At 40.3% G+C, this 23,072-nt stretch overlaps 1 protein-coding gene across 1 annotated transcript in view; it reads left to right on the top strand.

Moving 5' to 3' along the window:
• Positions 1-23,072, top strand: part of LOC147685059 (GTPase IMAP family member 7-like) — a 311,998-nt gene that overhangs the window by 74,720 nt on the left and 214,206 nt on the right. Inside the window, exon 2 of the mRNA XM_086940945.1 lies at positions 5,718-5,757. Coding sequence (XP_086797071.1) covers positions 5,718-5,757 — 40 coding nt within the window. The remainder of the gene's footprint in view (positions 1-5,717; positions 5,758-23,072) is intronic.

Here is a 23,072-nt window from a genome sequence, read left to right as displayed (position 1 = left end):
CTGCAGGTTTGATGATGAGATCAGTTTTATCCTTGACGATGAGGAGAGCTTGTTTCTCCACCAAGGGGAGGTTGTAAGAGACATATTCAAATTGCATCTGGAGATCCAGTACTTCACGTAGGACAAGTCGTTCGAATGAGAGTATCTCCGGGGGCATTGACAGACTAAACCAATTTGGGAAGGGGTTGAAAACTAAAGGGGTGACGTTTACTATTTCCAATCCAATATTATTATATGGAATGGTGTTAGACACTACAGGGGTGACATTTACCATCCCCACTCAAATACTACCATGTTGGGGGATGGTTTTGAACACTTGATATTTACTAAATCCACTTAGCAATAAAACATGTTGCATAACCTATCACAAAATGAAAATGTTACATACTATTGGTGGCCAGCACGGCAAGCGGGGGCGGGCGGACACGGGCGCCAATGTGTGATTTAAACAAATAAATAAAATAACACTTACATTGCTGCTGTCAAGTCCTGCATCTCTGATCCTGATCTCCTGCTTCCGACTTCAGGAACAGGAAGCACACAGCCAGGCTCCACCCCCAAAGTCAATCACAACACCACAATGCAGCATTGTGATTGGTCTGAACACCGTGACACGGCACTCAGCCAGGGGCTGGAGGGGTGGGCATGTTCTTCATGCAGGCTGTAATACATGCATGACTGTTTTTGCAGCCCAAGAGGGCCGACCAAACAGTCATTGTGCACATTGGAGTGGGCAAACAACTCCTCCCCTGCTTTGCAGCCCCACCCCTTCATGCAAGCTGCCACAGCAGGAGGACAAAATCAAATGATAATAACATTATGTTATTATCATTTTTTTCCTTTCTTTTCCTGGTTGGAGGGAGTGGGGCGACGCCCCTCTGCCTTAGTGGAGGAGCCTCTTTGATTACATACACAATTAAAATTCCATATTTTCACATATTTATTTATATAAAATGAACTAAAATGTCATCTAAACACACTTACTTAAACTGCAAACCTTTATATACATTTTTATATTTTGAATGATACATTTACTATTTTAACTACTATAAAAAATGACCATTCCCTATTTAAAAAACAATAAGAAAATAAATGTTATAATATAAAATTAACAACCATACATTGAAATAATATTAATAATAATATTTTAAAGAAATTTATCTTAACATGAAAATTAATGTGTTATAAAAAAAATACCAGTTTTATACAAGTGTAAATAATTGTAAAAAAACAATGTTAATTTTTTATTTTAACATATATATATTTAAAAATAAATCTACTTCATGCAAATGTTTTAATGGTGTGAAAATTGTATATATAGTGTTATATTAAACATGAATTAATATTATAATATATCTTAAATATTATCACATTGAAATGTATAAAAAATATGATAAAACATATTTAAGAATAATAGATTAATAATTAGCATGTTGTATCATTACATAACCATTGGAGTTAAAAACATATATATTTAAAAAAAATCTCCCTACCCTTATCCCCTGAAAAACAATATCCTGCAACAAAACAAATTCAATAATTGATTATGTACATTTTGACAACAAAAAACAAATGTCAACTATTTTGTAAGCAAAAACAAATCTTATTGAAGACATGAATAAAACATAATTAACACGTTCAAACACACTACAATACATTACATACTAATCAAAACTTACAAACGAGGAGAGTCCTTTAGAAAATATCCTAGTGGAAAAACCTGCGGGGAAAAGGGAAGTTGCACTCTTCTATTGGCATATTATAGAGGATGGTGAGCGGGATTTTAACCTCCCGGAAAAACTTTGGGGTGTGGAGGGAGAACCAGATAGAGAGATTATTTGGGAGGAATCTTTCACCCTTCTTTACAAAATCATCAAGCCAGCATGGTTGAGACGCAACCACTTCTTCACACTTCACAGAGCGTATTACTCCCCTAAAAGACTGTCGAGATTTCAAATAGGGAAGTGCTGCTGTAAATGCTCTTTACCAGCAGCTTCAGACCTTCATATGTTTAGTGAGTGTCCAAATATAGCCACTTTTTGGCATGAAGTCAGAACAACACTTGAATCTATTCTTGGTATCATGATTCCGTGCACATGGTCTTTAATAATTTTTGGACTAAACCACAATATTAAGGGATTAGAGAGAGATTTTCTGTTTTATGCCATCCTACTGGCAAGAAGAGAAATTTGTAAAAATTGGGTCAACATAAATCCCCCAACACATGCAGAGTGGCTGTCTTCACTTTATGCAACATCAAGGTTGGATTTATCGAGAACATGCAGCCCTCGATCGCTTAAATTTTGGGACTTTTTGATTGATTGGACGAGGGATAGTTAGACAACCCGGGGTTTTTTTTTTTTTTTTTTTTTTTTTTTTTTCCCCGGGTCCGATGATTAGGCCTAAAATCTCTCTGTCCTATATGGTGGTATCGTTTAGCTACGGGACATCCGGCCGAACTGGTCTGAAGGGAGTATGTCCGTCCAAGCTCTGTTGGTGACACTGAGGCTGACTCTCGGGGCACCTGGAGCTCAACATTGGGCTCCGAGGGGCTACGGGGGGTCGGTCCTCGTGTCTGAGAGGACAAAAGCATTGTTGGATCGACTTTATTGGCTAATGAGGACAAAAAAAAAAAAAAGGAAAAAACAAATTTAAAAAAAAAAAAAAAAAAAAAAAAACTTACAAACGATATTACATACAATAGCATTTTCTACAATGATATATTTACAACGGTATTAAAAACAACACTAAAAACTATAGTGTTACCTAGGATATTCATATCTGCAAAATTTTTGATATACGGATATTCTTGACATGATAGTTTTGTATCACCATTTTGTTTCAGAATTTTTTGTCCTAACACCATAAAAACACATTCCCTGTCCAATGTCTAATATCATACATCAACACCGCTTGCCCCATTCATCTGCTATGCCATACCCTTGTTCTGCATTTTCTTAGTCCCACACCTGTTTGTTGTAAAGTGCTCTTACACCTAAGTGTTTAGCTAATTTTATATGAAAATGCTTAATGCATAAATATATTAGCTTATCAAAGATTTCTTTGCTCTTTTGCTTTGCCCATCTTTGTCAGATTTGAAGGAAACCTGCTGAGGGCTACTTTACTTGCTAACAATGTGTCAAATTGCATGCGTAATCATCACACAGTGAAAAACTTGACAGCAAATAAAAAGGTGTTCTCTGTTTTATTAGCAAACAAACAAACACTTTTCAACCAACCTCTAGTGGTGCCCTCCCTCAGGGATATACTGAAAACTGAAAATACCAAAATTAATGTAAGCATCCTAAGTGCCTTCAAATTTAGTGCATCTTCATCAAATGGTGTTAAAGATACAGGACAAACAAAAAATGCATTTTGAAATGTCATGATGGGCATGCAATTAACCACCTGATGCTTGTCTAATACTCTTTTCCAATGCAAAAATTGAACATCCACTGAAAGCATTAACAGTAAATCACACACACAATTTGTGAGCGAAGATCCACTTGCAAGCCAAGCTTGGTGTAAACCTATTTGACAAAGTTTTCTGTAGCGCAGTGTTACATTTCCAATAGAAATGAAAACGAAAAACACTTCTTTTTGATCCATCCATAATTCTTCCTTTAATAAATGAATGTCACTGAAACTTATAATGCCAAAACTTGGCTGAATTGCATAGCAAGTGGAAACATGTCACTCAGATTTTGCAAATGTAGCTAAAGTGTTTCTTTTAACTGAAAAAAACACTATTTAAAGTCCTTATATGAGACAGAAGACAAAACCCTAAACAATGGCAATATTACGAGTTACGTTTCGAATGCAATATTAACCCTCCTCCTTCCATCCACTGGCAGTCATAGTTGAAATGTTGAAAGGTAATGTGAATGTGAGAGTGGATTAGCATGTTTCTTATTATGCATGATTGCCTAAAAAAATAGCTGGAGTGAGATTAACACCTTAACTGCTAGCGGTTTTCCCGCTGTGTGCTAGGTTTTCGAAAATCTCGAGTAACATGACGAGCTCAGCTCGTCATCAGCAGACGAGCACCGTAGCTGATGACGAGCTGAGCTTGTCATCAGCATCGAAGGGGTTAAATACCAATAATAATTGGGTTGCATGGGAGATGCTTTAGATGGGTCTGTACCCATTTTTGTGTCTACATAGCTGCCTAGTATTTGGTCTGTATGTTGATGTCAGTAAATTGCTTCTGGCAATGCGCTTAGCAATTGTTTAGTATACCATGAAGGCCACTTACTCATTTAAACATATTGTGGCTTGTTTTACATGTTTGTGCGCATCATATTCTAAATAGTACTAACTCATAGTGTCTTGGTGTGCTTTATAATCCAGTTTGAAGCAGCCACAATAAACCAATACATCTAGTAAAACAAAGGTTGGGTCTCTTGGAACTTCAGAAACCAGACAGATGGTACACACAAATTTTCCTAGCATTTTGTTTGCTCCCTTTGAAGTCTGAAAACATTTTAAATGCTCTTCAGATATACCGGTCATGAAGGACTGAAGTCTAACGTGTTGATAGGAGGGGCACAGTCTTCACCCTGTACATTTTCTTGAGTTAAGTGAAACCTTCTCAACCCATTACATTCAACCTATTGCATACTTCTGGGAGAAATGTGATACCTCATTCACACCTCATTCAAGGCTAAAGACTGACAGAGAGTAACTGTAGAGCAAATATAAAATAACCATCTTAAAAGTCGACAGGTAAAGGGTAGCATTCTAAAAGTTACTTCTCCTTAATCCTTATTAAAAATCCAACTTTACATTGATGTTGAATTTTAATAGCTAATAAAAATAGATTGTTCATTATTTTTCTAGTTAGCCTCCTTCAAGAATTAGCAATCTTAGTATTTTAATCTGCTATCTGGTTTTCTACACAGTAACAGCTAGGCTTTCTACAAAGAAAATATTTTGTGGGCTTTGTCATTGTAGGGACATGTTAACATTCATTTTCTACATGACTCACTTTTAAATACATTGCTCCCTCCCCTGTGGGCTGCATAGAGGCAACTTTCCAATATTTCAAAGTGAGGGGTCTGCCCGTTAAAAAGGGTTATTTTAACTGATTGTACTGCAGGTTTACCCTACAGCAGTCAGGCTACAATGGTAGGCCTGAAGCCAGGTTTTCCTTTTCACACCACTGAGTAGCACACTACGAGCTGCAGTCTATTGGTGACATTTAACTTTCGATGTCATGGGTGAAGTTTCCACAGCATATTCTATGGCCTTGTAAGGAACTAAAATATTACAACTACGGATTAGCCACATTCTACATGCTTTATGGGTCACAGCACATACACTGGATAGCAGTGCCCCAGTGTGCTAAGTTTAAAAACGAGCAACAAAATTCAGCAAAAGAACTGGAAATGCCTTTGTGAAAAGGGACATTTTCCTTGCAGCTGATCAGTATCAGGACTTAACAAAGTTTAAGTCCTGTTGTCTGATTGGCTAACATGCACACAACAGGTGAGAGTATGCTTTAAAAACTGTCACTTGTTTAAAAGCTGGGACGTTGCTTTAGAATGTAATTGGAAAAGTTTGAACAATTTTTGGTGGTGGATGGAGTAAAAGCACAAACATTTATTTTCTATCAATCAGAATATGTTGTATAAGGAAATACTAAACATTTCAGGAATTTGTGTTTTGGTAACTCACAGTTTCATTTTCTATGAAACAATTTGGTTTGTATTTTTCAGATAAAGGATCACTCAGAGACAGAAGAAACAACCTGGACTGGTAAGGAGATACATTTACTGTAATTATGTGAGTTTAGTTTCTTGTTGATTAGTAAAAATCTTATAAGATTTGAAAAAATACAAACATCATAAAAGAAATCAATTTAACCATAATTGGAAAATCACTAGAATTGTTAAAAAGAGCAATTAACATATTACAATTATATTAAATAAGAAAACATTCATGGCTAGGGCTAAAGGTAAGGTCATATAATAAATGCATTTTCATTTCCACTGCTCTCATCAATTTTTCAAACATACAATTCAGTACAGTGATATTGGATCGTCTAACAGTGTACCTTGACCATTTTAATGTCATCTCAGACCTACAATATGATTTTAGGTGGGGAAAAGGGATGCTTGATCAACGTCTTAACGTTCACTTAGTGATTTGGAAATACACTATTGCCAAGAGGGGAATTTTACACATGGCTTTTATGGACCTAAAATCAGCATTTGACCACGTAAACAGATCTAAATTATGGTTGACCCTATGAGACATGGGTCAACCACACAGAATTGGTTGCCTTTTTACATGCCGCCCATGAAAACACCACAGCAGTGGTAAGATTTAATGAGGATGGAGGTTTGATAAATCCCTGGGCAGTTAAGAGAGTGGTCCAACAGGGAAACACTTTGGCCCCCTTGTTGTATTAAGCCAGGGGACTTTTTATAATCCAGCTGTAAAGACATCTCAACAGTGAGGGTCTTGAGGCACAGAAAGAATACATAAAAAGAATGGTTTAGCTAGAGCGGCTGGTGCCACACTGGACTTTTCTAAAAGATTGGGGTCGAAAGCAATCCTAGCCCTGCTGAATATCTATAAAGAAAAATGTATGCTTATAGCCACATATGGGTGTGATATCTGGGGCTATAAGGATGTGAGGGACATCCAGGGGGCGAGAATAAATTAGTGCATAGGCTTTTCGCAGTCCGGTCTACCGCCCCGGCATTTAGTCTACATGAGGAGATTGGTGTGGGGTTTATCTCAGACCTGACAGCGGTAGTCCCACTGTTGCACTGGCTGAAAATCCAGGCCTGTTCTACCCCAACTTATTATGATGGATTGCACCATACTCAAGAGGGCTCTATGCATTCCTTGGCTTAAATATATCATGGAACAGACAAAATGGCTAGGCTGCCTTGATTTATATCTAAATCCCAGGCAACTAGGCCTGGTAGCCATCAGAGATATCAAACAGCAGTTCTCGGCTAAACAGCAGGGGCTTAGGATAGGGATGGAGTTAGCTAAGCCTTCTGTGAGAGGGTTTGTCACACTGAGCTTGTGCCTACAGGTACAACCATACCTACTACTTGTTAGCAATGCTTATCAGCGCTTTGTGTTAACTAAATTCCATCTGAACCTAGTCCCCTGGTTATTGGCGTCCCACAAAATATATATATGAAACCTGGCACACAAAAGCCCTGTCCATGTGACAAATTTTCAGAGCAGGACACCCTACATTTTATTTTTTGCTGTGACTATTATGACCCCCCCTGTGCCTATAAGTTTTTACTTCTGTTACTCAGAAAATGTCAATTCGCCCAAGTAAGGCCCGCATTATTATATCTTTAAATGTTATCTTCCCTATGGTCTGCGTTAGCAGTGCAAGCTATTGAACAGGGGCCATTAGACACAGGAAAAGGTTGTCTTCGCAGTATCTAGTCTGTCTCTACCTGCTATGTCCAGGGATGTCTCTACTGGATACGTCCAGGGATCACTATGTGTTACCCGATGTCCTTTACGCCACACCACATCATAGTGATCAATGTAATACTTCAGCACTGTAGCACTTTATACATTGTATCCCTTGATGTTTACAAACTTAGCCTTGGAAATAACTGTGTTTGTCTTTTTATTGATTTTATAGCTGATTTTAGCTTATTTATCTGTATGATTTGGCTTTCTTTTATTTCATCTGTGACATGGTGTTTTAAGTTACTGTACCTTTGATCAAATGTTCTTTTTAAATGTTTGCTTCTATGTCTTTTAGTGGCCGAATAAATTATCTTTTGACCTTGACCAGGGCTGTATCAGATGGATTAAGACATGCTATCACCGCTTGTCAGCATGAACAAAAGTCCTGCTGGTTAAACGGTATCCTTAGCAACCTTCACCTTATATTCAATAAAGACAGGCATATACAAATTAAATGAATGATGTTCTCTTTGCCAAGTTTACACAGTCTACAGGAGGTAGATGTTGTTTGTCTCAACCATGGCATTTTATGAGTGAGGCCTGGAAGTATTCCAAATTGTGCTCTTACGAAACCTTGTTTTTTGTAGCGGGGACCATCTTGACTCTAAATAGAACTGTGGTTACAGGATTTTACAATTATTTATAACCATCCAGGCATGTGACCTAGATACAAATAATGTTTTGCCCTTTAACATTGATGGTTTTTTCATTAAGCCATTGATGCTTTTTTTAAATTGCTGGAGTCATTATTCCATTGAGAATTGATGGAAAAATCTTCTATGCGTCAGTTAAGTACTTCCATGTTGGTGAATTAGGATTTGTTTGAACTTCATGCCAAAGGGCTTGATCTTACCGGTTTGAAGTATTTGATTTTATTCTTTTCCAGGTTTTAACATACGATCCTTATTGTTCAATTATTTGGTTTAACAGGCCAAATTCTAATCTTATCTGAGCTGGTGTTGAGATCCATGGTAATTTAAACAGAGATCTAAATATTTTAGAAACAATTTTATTTAATATTACTTCATCTTTACCTCGTATCGCTTCGCTCCGATTCGAGATAATTGGTAAAAGCTTTGCAGATATTATCTTTAATGGTAGTTGGTGGCTGAATCATCCCAGTGACCTCTGTAGGGAACGAAATGCTGAGAGTAAGGAATTTCCTTTCCTTTGTAAATCCATTTTATGTTGCTTGAAAGAGCCCTTTTTGTTAAAAATTACTTCAAGATATATATATATATATATATATATATATATATATATTCACTGAAAAAACCATAGGTTTCACACCAGTTATAGTTAGGAATTAGCATTTAAAAAACCTATTAAATTCACTGAAAAAACCATAGGTTTCACACCAGTTATAGTTAGCTGGAAATTTTACTGATATAAAACCATTGAAATTCCCACGTTATAGTTAGTCGGACTCACTATAACTTGCGCGTGCAATGCACTGCTGATGACATCACATATTACATCACTCATGACATGGTCAGTGACATCACTCATGACACCATCCTTGTGACACAGTGACAGACCTCCTTTCAGTGTAATGTAACCCATGAAACACATATTCAAAAATAGAAACTAATATTTTCAAAAAAGTGGATATACCCATACCAGTTACAACAAGCAATTCAGTAATTCCACTACCTATATACACATCCACTCATTCACCAACAGTTCTATATAGTCACTCATACATATACTCACTCATCATATGAAGTGATACACCTATACATCCTGTTACACACCGACATTCATCCAAAAGTTACTCACACACATATTCACACGTGCAAATAAACTATTGGACATCCATTTATTTGAATATAGAGTTATACACACACTTCCACCTTACTTCTATTTAAAATTACACATATTTATTCTCTTAAACAATCACTTATAGAAACACATACTTATTTAAACAGGAACTCTTACAATCTCTTACTCTCACATATACTCACTTATATACATCAATATTCATATATACTAGATTAAAACATATGTAGTTACTGATAAAGACACTAGTGAGACAGTCATTCACTCACTAACAAACACATATAGACACTCATCCACCCATACAGTCCTGTACATATGTTGTCTTCAAAACACATACAAACAAAGAGTCAGTCACTCATGCATCTATGTGCTAAGTAATACCCCCACCAAACCATATAGACACTCATACTGATACTAATAAAAATATCTAATAACCCATATACATACACATGAGTGGATGTGTATTAGATGGTGATATTACTGAATTGGTTGTTGTAACTGGTATGGGTATATCCACTTTTTTGAAAATATTAGTTTCTATTTTTGAATATGTGTTTCATGGGTTACATTACACTGAAAGGAGGTCTGTCACTGTGTCACAAGGATGGTGTCATCAGTGATGTCATGAGTGATGTCACTGACCATGTCATGAGTGATGTAATATGTGATGTCATCAGCAGTGCATTGCACGCGCAAGTTATAGTGAGTCCGACTAACTATAACGTGGGAATTTCAATGGTTTTATATCAGTAAAATTTCCAGCTAACTATAACTGGTGTGAAACCTATGGTTTTTTCAGTGAATTTAATAGGTTTTTTAAATGCTAATTCCTAACTATAACTGGTGTGAAACCTATGGTTTTTTCAGTGAATTTCATAGGTTTTTTAAATGCTAATTCCTAACTATAACTGGTGTGAAACCTATGGTTTTTTCAGTGAATTTCATAGGTTTTTTAAATGCTAATTCCTTTGTATATCGAGTTTCTAACCTTTTTTTTTTTTACAATTTGCTGTTTTTTTTTAAGTATTCATTTTTTCTTATAATTTTTTTCTTTTGCGCTCTGGGTGCGCGCTCCGGGAAGCTTTCAGCTAAGCTCTCCTGTAAGCTTCTCCGAGAGCTCATCTGAAAGCGCACCCAGAGCGCAACTGTCGTTCGTGAAAAAAAAATATGAATGAAAAGTTAATAATAATGCAAAACATTTCGTACCATACAAATAAAATTAGTTTTTTTTAATATGGAAAATGATTATGCATTTCTATAAAAGATTGATGACGTCACTTCGGCGCGCAACGTAAGTGCCCTCGGAAGCGCATACGTGCGCGGCGCATAAACGCACGGAAAAGCGCCTACGATCGCGCCACGTTTGCGCCCCGGAAGCGCCTACGATCGCGCTGCGTAAACGCACCCGGAAGTGCTCCGGAGCGCGCAGCGTAAACGCGTCGGGTCATGTGACCCTCAAATAACACTTTTCATTGGTTGCTAACAGTTTTTTTTTACAATGAATGAAATCCCCACCCATTTCCTTCACTTCTTCTTTCACTTTTGTGACTGAAAGACCTGCCTTTTTTGCTGCTCCATATTCCTGGATTCATCATGGCTGCCAGACCATCCAGCAGTGAAGATGACTTCATTGATGAAGAGCCTCCTACCCCAAAGGTGAAGGAACATTTCATTTGGAAATTTTTTAAGTTTCCAGAAGGCCAGAAGAAGGTGAATGCACCAAAAGTAGAGTGCAGGATCTGCAAACAGGTCCTGTCACGGGGTAACCCCCAAAAAAAATACTCTTTTGGGAACTTTACGATGATCCGACATGTGGAGAGGAGGCACCCCCAGAATTTTGCCCGGGAAAGTGTCAGGGCTCTGGCACAGGAGGTTCCCAGAGATGGGGCCTCTACATCAACAGGAGGAGCAACTTCTTCTGGAAGAGAACAATCTCAGGGGCAGGTAGCAAACATTCAACCTGCATTCAACCATGGGGTCGTCAAATGCAGATACTGCAATCAACTCCTCACCTATGGGGAGCAAAGTGTCCTGCTCATGGTTCGGGCATTGGAGAACCATCACTGCCCTTCCCACCCCTAATTTTTTTCTTTTCTTTTTGCTCCTGTTGAGCAGTTTCTATTCCCTGTTTTTGTTCCTCTTCAGTTAAAAGAAGAAAACCAAAAGTTCTTTTCAGAACTACCTCCAATTCTCATCAAAGAGCTATAATCTTAAAAAATGAAGAGTAAGTGAAATATAGTGCATTGATAATTGAAAGGAGAATGAGTAAGAAAGAACAGAAAGGTATGAGAGGTGAAAGGAAGTGAAGTAGGAGGAATGAAAGAAGGTGAGTGTTAGAAAAGAAAGTTATGACACAGTGAATAAACTGGAGTATTTCTGACATATCTGTAAACACAAAAGTAACGCATTGCAGGAGTGCGTCACAAAAGTGACGCAACTCCAGTAATGTGTCCTTTCACATGGAAAAAGCACCATGTGAAAGGTTTGCTGTGAAGCAGGCGCAAGATTTTGGCGCAACTGCATCCTAAAAGTGACGCACTGCGTCATTATTACCAAGCTTTTTGCAAGGAACACCCCCTCTGCATGCATTATACCTGACACTATTTTTTAAAAAGTGACGCATCTAGGTACATGGGTCACTTTTTAAAACTCTGCGCCATATTGTATCTGCATCAGGTATATTGTATGCAGAGGGGCAATCCCGCGCAAAAAGCTTGGTAATAACAACGTACTGAAATCTATGAGATTTCCCTGCGTCACTTTTAGGATGCTATTGCGTCAAAATTTTGCGCCGGCCTCGCATCACTTTTATGTTTACACATATGTCAGAAATACTGACGTATCTGTAGCTCCTTGCAACATGATTCGTCATACATTAAATATGACACATCTGGAATGTCATAAGGACTGTGGACAGAAAAGTGACGCATCACACCAGCAGTGTAATAAAATGTGCCTCGTTGCACTATATTTAAAGGATGCAACAGCATCCTAAAAGTGACGCAGTGAAATCTCAAACATTTCACTGCGTCGCTATTACAAAGCTTTTAGTGGGAGAACACCCCCTCTGCATGCATTATACCTCACGCAGATATAATGTGGCGCTTGATTTTAAAAAGTGACCCATCTACCTAGATACCTCACTTTTTAAATATAACGCAACGCGGCACATTTTTTTACACTACTGGTGCAATGCGTCACTTTTCTGTGCGCACTCCTTATGACATTCCAAGTAACGCATTGCTGGAGTGCGTCACAAAAGTGACGCAACTCCAGTAATGTGTCCTTTCAAATGGGGAAAGCAGCATATGAAAGGTCTTGCCTCAGTCTAACACCTGCTGTAAAGCAGGCACAAGATTTTGACGCAACAGCATCCTAAAACTGACGCAGTGAAATCTGAAAGATTTCACTGCGTCGCTATTACAAAGCTTTTTGCGGGAGAACACCCCCTCTGCATGCATTATACCTGACGCTATTTTTAAAAAGTGACGCATCTAGGTACATGGGTCACTTTTTAAAACTCTGCGCCATATTGTATCTGCAACATGATTCGTCATACATTAAATATGACACATCTGGAATGTCATAAGGAGTGCGCACAGAAAAGTGACGCATAACACCAGCAGTGTAATAAAATGTACCTCGTTGCACTATATTTAAAAAGTGACGCATCTAGATAGATGCGTCACTTTTTAAATATTGCATAACAATGCGCATTTTTTTACACCGCTGGTGCGTCACAAAAATTGACGCACAGGAAGCGCAAAACTAACAGCGCAAGGCCTTCATAAATATAATCCTGGATTTTCCCCGTGCTTCGCCGGTGCGCGTACCATGCGCTTCCCCCGCGCAAAACGAAAAAAAAATTTTAATGCCCTGCAGGACCCTATTTTAGTCCCTACATCAAACCTAGGGGGTCAGAGGGGGTCTACTCTTCCCCCTTATGGTCATTTGCCCCTTTTTTTTTCAAACCCCTTGTGTCTCGATTTTACCGAGACACAAGATGGCGGCCGCTCCGGACTGTTTAGAATGTTTACAGACAACTGAGAGCCAATCAGCTTCCTGCGCGCAAGTCGCGTGCCGCGCCTGGAGCGCACTCGGGTGCGCGCACGGGAGAGCGCCTATAGATATATATATTTTTTTGAACCTAAATTACTCAAAATCCACTGGAGCACATATCTTGAGACATAGCAAAGGCACATCGGGCTACCAGTCCCTACAATTTTGCCAAGTTTGGTGGAAATCCATTCAGCCGTTCGGGCTAAAAGTGAAATCGACCGCCCTATGGAAATTAACATGGGGAAAACGCGTTTTGGGACCCCCCTTTTATCTCGGCCCCCGCTTGACGAATCCCCCCCAAACTTTCAGGGAAGGACCGGACCGCCATGAGACCATTTTCCTGAAAATTTCAGGCAGATTCGTCAACCGGCGCCAAAGTTATTCAAAATAGAATGTTGAGATTTAACATTGAAAATTATCCTAACTATAACTACCTACTGGCGACCGCCAGTAGGTAATATATATATATATATATATATATATATATATATATATATATATATATTCACTGAAAAAACCATAGGTTATAGACCATATATAGTTAGGGATTAGCATTTAAAAAACTTTATTTTATTTGCACAAAACCATTGAAATTCCATATATAGTTAGTTGCACTAACTATATATCGCGGACCCGCAATCCACTGCTAATGATGTCACATATTACATCATTCATGACATGGTCAGTGACATCACTGATGACATCACTGATGACATCTCAAATGACATCACTGATGACATCACTGATGACATCTCAAATGACATCACTGATGACATCACTGACATCTCATTTGACATTACTGATTACATCACTGATGATATCATTTATGTGATAATACATCTTCAGACTCTAATATAACCTTAGATACACTCAGTGTAAACAGGCACTCACAGACTGTCACACATCCATGGAGTTACTCACACACCTAGTCAGTCATGCAAAGAATCAATCACACCTCCATTTCCTCAACTATACAGTTATACACACCTTACTTATTCAAACATATACTAACACATATTTACTCTCTTATACAATCCTTGATACAAGTTCACAATGATTCATACAGCCACTCTCACATTCACTGGGTCTTATGTTCAGTTATTTATATATGTCAACTCTCACATGGAGTGTGTTTTACATATGTACTTACTTTGACATGTAGAACTGAGATATCCATTCACTAACCAATATACTCATGCACACAGTCAACTGTCCATACAGCTGTTTCTACATGCACTTTTGAAGCCATACACCTAGGGAATCAACTGCTCACACATCTATGCACAGAGTTATACACCTCCCAGCCACCCACACACATACTCAGTCTCCCATACAAATACTTGGGCAACCATTCAATAACCCATATAGTTACTGATATAGCTACTGATTTAAACATGCAGCAGTTTACAGAAGAACATAAATAATGATTGCCAAATTAAGACACTTTAATCACTAACCCATGCACTCAGTGAGACACATTTAATCATTCTCTCATACAGTCAGTCATGCACCTACTAAATCCTTCATCCAGACACTTATACATCCACTCATTCTTCAATATGTAAGACATATTTTAACTTTACAGAAACATACAGTCACTGGGTGTTGTCATCAGTGATGTCATCAGTGATGTCATTTGAGATGTCATCAGTGATGTCATCAGTGATGTCACTGACCATGTCATGAATGATGTAATATGTGACTTCATTAGCAGTGGATTGCGGGTCCGCGATATATAGTTAGTGCAACTAACTATATATGGAATTTCAATGGTTTTGTGCAAATAAAATAAAGTTTTTAAATGCTAATCCCTAACTATATATGGTCTATAACCTATGTTTTTTTCAGTGAATTTTCAAGGTTTTGTAAATGCAAATTCCTAACTATATATGGTCTATAACCTATGGTTTTTTCTGTGAATTTCATTGGTTTTTTAAAAGCTAATAAAAATATATTCTTTATTAAGTGACGTATCACGTAGCCCGTGAGACGCCTCATGATGCATCGCATAACCGTGACGTATCGTCTCTGCAGCGCAAACCAAACCCAAAACGTAAGCGCGCCAAAACACGCTTAAAGTTATATATATATTTTTTTAACCTTAATTAGACAAAATCCACACGTGCACATATCACAAACGTTCAAAAAACACAATATGTCGGACTCCCGTTACGCTGCCGGTTAGCTGCCCGGTTAACGTACCAGGAAGCACCTTTACCGCGAAAAATCACATTTTTTTTTTCACCCCCCAGGGAACTTTAATAGCCCCCTCATCAATCCTAGGGGTTCAGGAGGGGTCTGCCTTACCCCTTTCATTCATTTACACCTTTTTTCCACCTCTTGTCTCTCGATCCCACAGAGAGACAAGATGGCGGCCGCTCCAGACTGTTTACAATGATCTTCTCCTCAGACTCCCGTTACACTGCCGGTTAGCTGCCCGGTTCGCGTACCAAGACGCGTCTCTACGGCGAAAAAATCGGATTTTTTTTTTTTGGGCCCAGCGTGGCTCTATAATATCCCCTCATCAATCCTAGGGGGTCAGAAGGGGTCTACCTTGCCCCTTTCCTTCATTTCCCCCTTTGTTTTGGCCTCCTCTTGTCTCTCAATCCTACCGAGAGACAAGATGGCGGCCGCTCTGAACTGTTTACAATGTTGACAGCCAATCAGCTACTCGTCAGACTCCCGTTACACTGCCGGTTAGCTTCCCGGTTAGCTGCCCGGTTCGCGTACCAAGACGCGTCTCTACGGCGAAAAAAACTGATTTATTTTTTTATTTTTTTTGGGGCCCAGCGTGGCTCTATAATATCCCCTCATCAATCCTAGGGGGTCAGAAGGGGTCTACCTTGCCCCCTTTCCTTCATTTCCTCCTTTGTTTTGGCCTCCTCTTGTCTCTCGATCCTACCGAGAGACAAGATGGCGGCCGCACCGGACTGTTTCGAATGTTGACAGACACCGGAGAGCCAATCAGCTTCGCTTCGCAAAGTTCCGATAAGCGAAAAGTACGCGAACCGGATCGCTGCCCGGAGCGCTGTTACAGATATATATCTTGATTTAAACGTTAATTTCTCAAAATCCACTGAAGCACATATATTGAGACCTAGCAAAGGCACATTGGGCTAACAGTCCCTACAATTTTGCCAAGTTTCGTGCAAATCCATTCAGCCGTTCGAGCTAAAAGTGAGTCCAACCGCCCTATGGAAAACTCAATGTTAAAAACGCGTTTTGGGACCCCCCTTTTTTCTCAGCCCCCCCTTGACGAAACCCCCCCAAATTTCCAGGAGCTGCTCAGAAACACAATGTGCCATTTTCCTGAAAATTTCAGCCGATTCCGTCCACAAACGCCAAAGTTATTAGACATAGAATTTTCAGAAATCCCATAGGGAAAAAATCCTAACTATATATACCTACTGGCGACCGCCAGTAGGTAATATATATATATATATATATATATATATATTACCTACTGGCTATCGCCAGTAGGTATATATAGTTAGGATTTTTTCCCTATGGGTTTTCTGAAAATGCTATGTCTAATAACTTTAGCGTTTGTTGACGGAATCGGCTGAAATTTTCAGGAAAATGGCACATTTTGTTTCTGAGCAGCCCCTGAAAATTTGGTGGGGTTTCGTCAAGGGGGGGCCGAGAAAAAAGGGGGGTCCCAAAACGCGTTTTTCCCATTCATTTTTCCATAGGGCGGTTGGACTCACTTTTAGCTCGAACGGCTGAATGGATTTGCACGAAACTTGGCAAAATTGTAGGGACTGTTAGCCCGATGTGCCTTTGCTAGGTCTCAATATATGTGCTTCAGTGGATTTTGAGAAATTAACGTTTAAATCAAGATATATATCTGTAACAGCGCTCCGGGCAGCGATCCGGTACGCTTACTTTTCGCGTTTCGGAACTTTGCGCGCAGAAAGCTGATTGGCTCTCCGGTGTCTGTCAACATTCTAAACAGTCCGGAGCGGCCGCCATCTTGTCTCTCGGAAGGATCGAGAGAGAAGAAGAGGTGAAAAACGAAGGGGGAATTTAATGAAAGGGGGCAAGGTATCCCCCTCTTGACCCCCTAGGAATGTTGTTGGGGTTATTAAAGGGTCCCGTGGGGAAAAGAAAAAAAAAATGATTTTTCACGGTAGAAGCGCTTCACTGGCCGCGAACTGGGCCGCAAACTGGTAGCGAAACGGGAATTCGCCATTTTGTGCTTCGTTAATTAAATTACTAGGTATAAGGGGGTGCGGGAGACGTATCCTAATCCCCTATGTTTCCTGAGGGTGGCTGAGGAGGCTGATATATGTTGATACATCTCTTCCAGCGGCTGTGCGTGAGCTTTTTTTTTTTTTGCTGCGTGACAGTCCGGAGCGGCCGCCATCTTGTCTCTCGGTAGGATCGAGAGAGAAGAAGAGGTGAAAAACGAAGGGGGAATTTATTGAAAGGGGGCAAGGTATCACCCTCTTGACCCCCTAGGAATGTTGTTGGGGTTATTAAAGGGTCCCGTGGGGAAAAAAAGAAAAAAAATGATTTTTCACGGTAGAAGCGCTTCACGGGCCGCGAACTGGGCCGCAAACTGGTAGCGAAACGGGAATTCGCCATTTTGTGCTTCGTTAATTAAATTACTAGGTATAAGGGGGTGCGGGAGACGTATCCTAATCCCCTATGTTTCCTGAGGGTGGCTGAGGAGGCTGATATATGTTGATACATCTCTTCCAGCGGCTGCGCCATCTTGCCTTTTTTCCAATGCCACAATTTTGTCGTGCACGGCAGCCATTTTAGATGCCAGGCTGGTCCCAGGCTATCACCTACCCCTGCGGATGTAGTTTATGGCCCCAGCTGTAGAGAATTCAGACATGCCAACCCTCCCGATTCAGGCGTGTGACTACTGATTTCAGTGCTAGTCTCCCGCCTCCCGATTTCTGCAAGCAAAAACCCGGGGGCATATTACGAACAACTAGCGATAATTTTTGTCTCTAACTTGTTTAGAGACAAAAATTATCGCCGCACATCGGCGATTTTTATCGCAGATAAACCTTGCTATTATCGCAGAAAAGTCAGCGATATTCATGTATTATCGAGCAAATGCTCTTAGCCATGTTATCCACCTCCCATTGGATAACATGGCTAAGAACTGCTCAGGGCAGGTCTTAGATTTTGGAGATATTCGCGCTTAGCGCGAATATCTCCAAAAGTTGGTAATAGGAGATAGCGATGTTAGGGACTGTTTCCAGTCGCTAACATCTTGGCACGCCACTTTGCATGTCATTAGTGATAAGTATCACTGACATGCAAAGCGGGGCCCAAGATGGTCGCTATCTCCTTTTAGCTGTCACTAACTGGTGTTAGCGACAGCTTGGTAATAGGGAGATAATTTTATCTCCGCTTTCATGGCTTTTAAAGCCAAAAAAGCGGAGATAAACCCCCTTGATAATATGCCCACGATTCCTTGGGGGTTTCAGCTGACAGGGCTTGGTATTGTGTTACATGGTAATTTTTCCAGGAAACGTCAGAGGGTCGATGCAGGGGTTCTAGAAGAGGTGATAAACCATTTAAGCCTCATGAACAAGCGCATGGTCTTTTAAAGATTTGTGAAGTACTCGGTGCGGCGGTGTGTGTGTGCCCTCTTTCAGGAGCGGGCGGGGGGGCACTGCCAGCAACTTGCCAGGTCAGGTAGTGTTCAACACGTGCATCACCCTTTCTCTGCCTGCTATTGCGCTCCATGCTTCGGAAAGGTAAGAAAAAGAACGTGCATTTGAGTTTGAAATGTCCGATCCTGCAGCAGCACACTTCCAAAGCCCACACATGACAATAACCCGATTCAAGGCCCCATTCACCCGATTTTTTAAACATATATAGCACTCCAACAAAGTTAGATTTTAAAAATTTATTAACATTTAAATATAACGAACGCAACAAAAACTGTAAATATATTTAACCATTTTTTGAAATTAACCAGAACTATAACGATAACAACAACATCAACAATAATAATACTTTTATGCCTAAATTACGCAAACATTTAGCTAATCTGCTAAAGGGGGGAGTCGCCATTTCTTTACAATAATCAATAATGAAAAATCCACATCAATAGGGTTGTCCGTTTTCTCGATGCAGCACTATAGTGCAATATACACAGCACCTGGGGTGTCAAGAGTAAACAGGTCTTTCTTTGTTCCTTAAGATGTTATCTGTGTCAACCTCTTCCGAGAATGCTGAAGCGTTAGGATTTCCTTGTGTTTCTTAATAGCATTGGTGTCTGTACACTTCTTTGTCAATTCTGTCAAGATGATAACTGCTTCATAAACAGACGATATCTTTGTTTAGTCATTAGTGTTAAGTGTGTCTGAAACTACAGTGCCCTTCTGTTTTTTTTTCTTCAGGCTCCACAGAGTTTTGTGTGTTGTTCTTTTGAGCGCCAATTATTTCAGAGGTTTCAGGTTCACTTGTTTTGTCCTGCAGTGAGTTAACAGCTTTAGAGAGTTCATGTTTATTTGCTATGTCCTGCTGTTCGTCAACTGCTTCAGAGACGTCAGCCTCATTTGTTATGTTTCAGTAGATCCTGGACCTGCCCGGCCGCGCCCAAAATGGCGCTGGTGTAAATGGGACTCGTAACTGCTTGTTGTGTACTGGTTGCCCAACCTTGATATCACGAGATACATATGCAGTTTTGAAGCACATGGCGGAGGCTTGTCTGCTGTAGTGGGGCGCCCCTTTATCGTTTCAGTCGCCATTCCGCCCGCTTTTGCTACACTGTGCCTTTTCCGCCATTCAGCTGTTTAGCACCCGCTCTTACGGCTACAGCGTCTCGCTCACCATGTAGTTGAGTTGCTCCCACTCTTGCGGTGCAGCGATAGGCGGCTTCCACAGGACTCCTAAAATGGCGGTCGGCTCTTCAGATTTGGGCCTGGTCCAGTAAAATGGCCCTGGGACACCTTGGAACTCGGACGCTTGTCTGCCAGGGCTTGGGTTCCATTCTCGAAAGCGTCCCCTCAGCCTTGAAGATTGTACAAAAGTCTTGGGGGCCGTCGACTCCCGCAGGCTTCCGGTGGGGAGCGGCTGCCATGATTGCTTGCGGAATGGCCACGACGGAGCTACGAGATGGTGGTGCTCTCATGGTGACGCCAGCTTCAGTCTGAAACATCCAGAAACAAGGTGGGGCTTTCATCGTTTGGGAAAAAAAATGTTTTAATCCAATGAAAAGTGTTATTTTTAGGTCACATGACCTAGTCTTACATAATTAGGAAAAGAAAAGTAAAATGAACCAATGAAAAGTTTTATTAACAAGTCACATGACCTGTTATGCTTACGTTACGCGCTGCGCGGCGCGCTCTGGATCGTTTCTGGGAAGCTGCGCCTTGCGCACCGGAGCACTTCCGGGTGCGCTAACGCGTCGCGTCATATGATGCATTACGCGACAATGCAGGTCCAGAATATAGTCAAAATGTCTCCACCAACCAGCGGTCGGAAATCACCTGCTTTCAGCAGTCCAAAAAGTTCGGTTAAATCTTAAGAGCGGGAGCAACTCAACTACATGGTGAGCGAGACGTTGTAGTCGCAAGAGCGGGCGGTAAACAGCTGAATGGCGGAAGAGGCACAGAGTACTAAAAGCGGGCGGAATGGCAACTAAAACGGTAAAGGGGCGCCCCACGACAGCGTGTCTTCAGGTCAAACGGATTGTGGGACAAGGTCCAGAATGGAAGATTTTTCAAAAGGGAAAAAATTCCGCCGGACCCCGGGAGCCGGCCGCCTATGCCGGGGGCGATCTCAGGCCTCACCAGGGCAACACGACTTGGGGAGGGGGCAGGAGCCAAGCGCCCCCTCTCAGTCCGCGCCATCTCACCGCCCCTCGGGGGCCTCCGTCAAGCGGTTTAGGGAGGCACCGTATCACATTGTTTTCCAATGCAGTCAGGTCCACAAATGGACCCCACTTACTTTGAATAGTGAAGCTGCAGCAGGTGCAAATAAGGTTTAAACAGTGTTACAAGAGCTGCTTAGAACTCTGAAGTATGGCACTCAACAACCAGGACTTATGCCATTTGTGTAAGGCAGTGACATGGAAGCAACTCAGGGACAAAAAGCATGAACGAACATTCACGTATGAAAATCTTATTTGGGGAAGGGGTAGAATCCAAACGCCCCCTGCCAGTTCGCGCCACTACACCGTATGTGGAAAATCTGAAGCCATCGTTCTACAAACTCTCAACGCTTGTTATCAGTGCATGAGTTTTATGCTCGATCGATTGAGCTAGCCGGATCGGGCAATAAAAAGTATAAAATAGTTATGTAAATAGTTATTTAATAAAATGTTTTACTCTGTTTCTTTGCTGGTGTGTTGTGTATATTTATAATATTTGCATAGGGTTTGTCGTTATTTTGGGCGGTGTGGGTGGCGGAGTCGAGCTGTTTTGCAGCCCTCATGGTGTGGAGCTTAGTTCATTTCATTATTTTCGTATTTCTCATGAAGGGTTGTTCCTAATGTTTGTATTTTACCGAGGTCAAAAAGAGATCGAATTAGTGGTCTACTGATTTTGCTCGATTACTTTTATTTTTTTACACGATTTTTCACTATCTGCAAAGACTAAACAGAGTATTGCGACTTTGTGCTTGTTTGTAAATAGAGAATGATCCAAAGAGAACCAATTCTAAAACAGTAAATGCTTGGATAACAATCAATCAAATGGAGAGACAAGCAGGCACGACGGATTACAACGGGGCAAAGGCCTGCGTTAACTACCGTTCACTATCTGCAAAGAGAGAGTACTACTAAGAGAAAAGAGGGGAGGGGGGGGGCAGCGTTCAAAGCACATCAGCGTGCATAAATACGAAAATGTTTTTATCTATCACGTACTTGACATTTTAAAGCTTTTCATATTTGCTATTAAAAAACCAATGAAATTCACAGAAAAAAACATAGGTTATAGTGGATATATAGTTAGGAATTTGCATTTACAAAACCTTGAAAATTCAATGAAAAAACCATTGGTTTTTGGCCATATATAGTTAGGGATTTGCATTTAAAAAACCTTATTTTACTCGCATAAAACCATTGAAATTCCATATATAGTTATAAGCGCTAACTATATATCGCGCACCCGCAATCCACTGCTGATGATGTCACATATTACATCATTCATGACATGGTTAGTGACATCACTGATGACATCACTGATGACATCTCAAATGACATCACTGATGACATCACTGAAAACATCTCATTTGACATGACTGATCACATCACTGATGATATCATTCATGTCATAATACCATGAACCTCTTCAGACTCTAATATAACCTTAGATACAATCAGTGTAAACAGACAGTCACAGACTGTCACTCATCCATGGAGTTACTCACACACCTAGTCAGTTATGCCAAAAATCAATCACACCTCCATTTTCTCAACTATACAGTTATACACACCTTACTTATTCAAGCATATACTAACACATATTTACTTTACTCTCTTATACAATCCCTGATACATGTTCACAATGATCCATACAGCCACTCACACATTCACTGGCTCTTATGCACAGTTATTTATAGATGTCAACTCTCACATGTACTGTGTTTTACATATGTATTTACTTTGACATGTAGCACTGAGATATCCATTCACTCACTAATACACTCATGCACAGTCAACCGCCCATACAGCTGTTTCCACATGCACTTTTGAGCCCATACATATAGTGAATCAACTACTCACACATCTATGTACAGAGTCACACACCTCCCAGCCACCCATACACACACACTCAGTTTCCCATACAAATACTTGGACAACCAAT

This window comes from Lissotriton vulgaris, chromosome 10, assembly GCF_964263255.1.
Source record: "Lissotriton vulgaris chromosome 10, aLisVul1.2, whole genome shotgun sequence".
Lineage (NCBI taxonomy): Eukaryota > Metazoa > Chordata > Amphibia > Caudata > Salamandridae > Lissotriton > Lissotriton vulgaris.
Note: the sequence above shows the minus strand (reverse complement) of the source record. Positions and strands in the feature narration are given on the sequence as shown.